Genomic DNA, 4612 nt, shown 5'->3' with positions numbered 1-4612 from the left:
TCTGGGACACTGCCCTGGGCTGTGCAGCGCACTGGGGATGGATCAGCCCCTGCTCTGCTGCTCCTTCCCATCTGCCCCAGGGCCCTTGCAGAGCCCCAGCCATGCTGTTTGCCCCCAGCCTGCCCATGGCCAGCCTGGGGCTGCTCACGGGGCTTTTCTGTGCTGAGCATTGGCCTGGCCGTGTTCTTGAGAGAGCCTGGGCAAGGAGCCTGGAGCCCCCAGGCCCTGGCCTGAGGCGTCAGTGCTGCCCCAGCAGTGCCCATGGCCTGTCCCTGCTGCAGCCCCGGCATTGCCACTCCCAGGGCTGTGCCCGGCCCCGAGAGCACTCAGGCCCTGCAGCAACACCAGGGCCATCAGGACAGCGGGGCAGGGCCAGGGCAGCAGCACTGGCAACACCAAGTGCTGCTGCTGCTGGGCACAGCTGCTGGGCCAGCACTGATCTGCCCCCAGCTCTGCACACAGACATTGCTGCTGCAGCCCCAGAGAAGGCAACAAAAAAGCATCTTTGCAGAAAACTTTGCTGGGAGATCCTTCAGTTACTCTAAAGCCACTAAGAGCGCAGCCCCTCATTGACACAGTCTGTGGCCACAGGGAAGGTAGAGAGAAACAAAATGAGAAATGGCACAAACAATGCCATTTATTTGTGGACAATATGAATATCTAAAACAAAGGAAAAAATACCACCACAACCAAACCAACAAGATGCATCAAAGATGAATTTTATTACAAGTGATTTGCAGCAATTGGCCAGCAGTTTTATGTTTCCGAAACCATCCTGTCATCAATCTCCCCACTGCAGCCTTGAGCTCCTTGTTCCTCAGGCTGTAGATGAGGGGGTTCAGGGCTGGAGGCATCACTGAATACAGAACTGACACTGTTATATCCAGGGATGGGGAGGACATGGAGGGGGGCTTCAGGTAAGCAAATGTGCCAGTGCTGATGAAGAGGGTGACCACAGCCAGGTGAGGGAGGCAGGTGGAAAAAGCTTTGTGCTTTCCCTGCTCAGAGGGGATCCTCAGCACAGCCCTGAAGATCTGCACATAGGAGAAAACAACAAACACAAAACAACCAAAAAACAGAAAAGCACTACCCATGAGCAGACAAAGTTCCCTGAGGTAGGAATTTGAGCAGGAGAGCTTGAGGATCTGTGGCACCTCACAGAAGAACTGGCCCAGGGCATTGCCTTGGCACAGGGGCAGGGAAAATGTATTGGCTGTGTGCAGCAGTGAATAGAGAAAGGCACTGGTCCAGGCAGCTGCTGCTATGTGGGCACAGGCTCTGCTGCCCAGGAGGGTCCCGTAGTGCAGGGGATTGCAGATGGACATGTAGCGGTCGTAGCACATGATGGTCAGGAGGCAAAACTCTGCTGAGATGAAGAACAGAAAGAAAAAGAGCTGTGCAGCACATCCTGTGTAGGAGATGTCCCTGGTGTTCCAGAGGGAATTGTGCATGGCTTTGGGGACAGTGGTGCAGATGGAGCCCAGGTCGCTGAGGGCCAGGTTGAGCAGGAAGAAGAACATGGGCGTGTGCAGGTGGTGGCCGCAGGCTACGGCGCTGATGATGAGGCTGTTGCCCAGGAGGGCAGCCAGGGAGATGCCCAGCAAGAGGCAGAAGTGCAGGAGCTGCAGCTGCCGCGTGTCTGCCAATGCCAGCAGGAGGAAGTGCCTGATGGAGCTGCTGTTGGACATTTTTTCACTCTGCCCATGTAGTCCTAGTCAAGCAGAGGACAATGACAAGTCAGAGCAGACTTTGCTGAGCAATGTCCAAGCCCTCTCTCCCATTTCTGCCCCTCCTGCTCTGTATCACCCAATTTTCCTTTCATTAGAGTCCTTCCTTCAGCCCCGTGCCTGGAGCTCTGCTGGGATCTGGCCCCCTTGCTGTGACGAGCAGGGGCTGTGCCTGTGGACACCAAGGGATCAGCTCTGCTCTTCAGCAGTGAGGTCATGGGAATGGGGACAGGGGCCAGTCCTTGGCTTGGATTTCATCAGCCCAAACTGCTCCTGAGGCAGAGGAGCTTGGCAGCATCTCCTCTCCCAGGGCTAAGGAATGGTGACAGCCAAAGGCAGTTTGGGAGGGTTTCCTGCTGTGCCCAGGGAGATTAGAGAGAACTGTGCAATGCAAGAGCAGTGGCTGTAACTCAGTGAAGGGTGAGGGGAGCTGCTCTCTCAATCCATCTTTTCCCAGCTGCCTTTTCTGCGATCCAGGGCAGTCTCTGTGTTCCCCTAGAAATCAGCCTGACACAGCTGAGAGCAGTGGGACCCAAAGCAGAGCAAACTGTCTCAGCCTGTCTCAGTCTCAGCCCCCTCTAGCCAAGGACACTCCTGTGCCTCAGTGTCCCCTGGAGGCAGCTGACAGCTTGGGTGGCATCCCCAGGACACACCAAGGGTCCTGTCCATGGCACTGCTTGAGGAGAGTGGGCTCATTGCCAGTCTCCCAGGCTACCCTGCCCAGAGCTGCCTGGGCACAGGGAGCTGGGACACCCCATTGCTGTGCTCAGCCTGCACAGCAGGAGCCCAAGGGCTGGGCCTGGCCCTGCAGCTGGAACTGCCATTGCACAGAGCCCCTCAGCAATGCCAGCAGCACCTGGGCAAGGAAAGGAGAGAGAGAGAGCTGGGCCTGAGGAAAAGCCTTTCCCTGGCCAGCCCTGCCCAGCCCTGCCCAGCCCTGGCCAGCCCCTGCCAGGCAGCAGCAGGGCAGGACAGTGGCCCTCAGGCCCTGGTCAGCAGGGAATGGGCACAGGGCCGCAGAGATGCCCTTCATCTCTGGGGCTGCTCTGCCGGCCCAGGAGGGACTGAGGGCCCCGAGCCCCCAGGCTGAGGGCGGTGCTGGCTGCGAGGGGACACAAGAGCTGTGCTGCTCAGGGCAGTGTCTGCCCTGCAGGACAGGCCCAGCAGGTGCCACATCTGCCCTGCAGCAGGGCTTCCCTCAGCACTGCCTCCCTCCCTCCCTGCCCTCTTGGAGCTGTCCCAGCCCGAGCTGCTCCTGTGGCCCCGGGCTCCTTCCCTGCCAGAGCTGCCAGAGCCCAGCCCAGCCCCTGGGCCAGCCCTGCCCTGCAGCTGCTGGGCCCTGCAGGGAATAAAGAACAGCTTCCCCAGCCTGGGCATCATGGAAAGGTGATGCTGCATGGGTCTGGAGGCTGGGCAGGTGCAGGCACTTGCTGAGGTTCAAAGGAAAACTCAGTGTGATGGTTCAAGAGCCTCAGCCCCTGCTCTGCCCTGCACAGCTGAGTTTCCATTGCCACCAAGCTGAGGCAGGGAAAAGTGGGAGCACAGATTCAGGAAAGCAGAGACACAAGCAGGAAACCTGAGCCCTGAATGAGCTCATGAAAAGTCCCCTCAGAAATGAGCTGGGCATGAGCTGGAGCTCTGAGCAGCCCTGGCCCACACATCACCCTCTCCAAAGCAGCAGGAGCTGCCCTTGCAGGAGTCACTTCTTGCACCCACTGCTCCCCTGCAGCATCCATGGGGAGGTGCCAGGCAGGCTGAGAGCTGCCCCTGGCAGGTGGCACATGCCCTGGGCTGGCCAAGAGCCCTGAGGGCTGCAGGAGCTGCTCTGCAGGACAGCCCTGGGCAGCCCTGGCTGCAGCCCCAGCTTCACCCCCTGCAGCCGTCCCTGGCAGCAGGAGCCGTCTTGCCCTGTCCCTCTGACGGTGCCCAGGGCAGCCCCGCTCTGCAGCACATTCTCCTCATCCTGCTCCTCCTGTGCCACAGAGAAACTGGGAGAGTCCTCCTGACACATCCACCAGGCTGTGGGGTGTGCTGGCTTCAGGAGATCCCTCCAGGAGCACAGGGGACGTTGCCCTGCACCCAGACACTCACCATGCAGAGGGCTGTGAAGATCTTGCCCCAAGTGAAGTCTCAGCTCAATGTCTTCCCAATCCTGATTGCCTTCAGCCTGTCTCTGCCTGGCTGCTGTCCCCTCAGTGCCTGCAGGCAGAGCCCTCAGCCCTGCTGGGCTGGGAGAGAGCTGGCCCTGGGAAGAGCTGTTCCTTTAAAGCTCAGCAGCACAGACACAGCACAAGGACGTTAATGAGCCTCTTGGGGATTTGGTGTTGTTTACATCAGACTCAGCCCCTGAGAGTGTCTTCAAAAAACTTCTCAAGAACTCAAAATTAAATTTAAACTCTGAAGTTTCTAAAAGTTTTAATGGGTCCCACTGAAGAACGCAACTGGGAAAGTGTCCCCAGGTTGCAGTTAGAGCAGAACACTGGAGGCAGTGATGACAGCTGGGGACAAACAAGGCCAACGTGCTTCTGGTGCTGAGCACACCTGGATGTGTTTGAGGAATGCAAAGGGCCAAGGCCTGAGCCCCAGCCCCTGGCCAGGCAGATCCTGTCCCTCCCTCCTTGCTCAGGGCTCTTCCCGGGATGGGCACTGGCATGTGGGGATGTGCAGTGCCAAGGGCAGGAGCATGGGGCGGCCCCTGCCAGGCTGCTGAGCAGGGACAAGGAGGCAATGAGGCCCCAGCCCTGCAAGGGTCACTTGTCCCCTCTTGGCCCCAGGCCCAGCAGCCATGGCCAAAGCGCTGCCCAAGTTGGCTCTGGCAGGGCTGTCTTGCAGCTGCTGCCCATCCCTGTGCCCTGTGCAGCCCAGGCTATCCCACAGTGTCCCTG

The 4612-nt window shown here is 59.0% G+C and overlaps 1 protein-coding gene across 1 annotated transcript; it reads right to left on the bottom strand.

The window, feature by feature from the left end:
• Positions 1–707: 707 nt before the first annotated feature.
• Positions 708–3855, bottom strand: LOC135461187 (olfactory receptor 14A16-like). Its single transcript, XM_064738169.1, has 2 exons — positions 3819–3855; positions 708–1711 (listed from the first exon to the last, which is right to left on the bottom strand). Exon 2 carries the CDS (start codon positions 1686–1688, stop codon positions 708–710), a length of 981 nt encoding a protein of 326 aa, XP_064594239.1. The 5' UTR covers positions 1689–1711; positions 3819–3855.
• Between the last annotated feature and the right edge of the window lie 757 nt (positions 3856–4612).

The sequence above is a fragment of the Zonotrichia leucophrys genome, unplaced genomic scaffold (genome assembly GCF_028769735.1).
Source record: "Zonotrichia leucophrys gambelii isolate GWCS_2022_RI unplaced genomic scaffold, RI_Zleu_2.0 Scaffold_215_85110, whole genome shotgun sequence".
Taxonomy (NCBI): Eukaryota; Metazoa; Chordata; class Aves; order Passeriformes; family Passerellidae; genus Zonotrichia; species Zonotrichia leucophrys.
The sequence above is the reverse complement of the archived record's forward strand: the minus strand, read 5'-3'. Positions and strand labels throughout refer to the sequence as shown.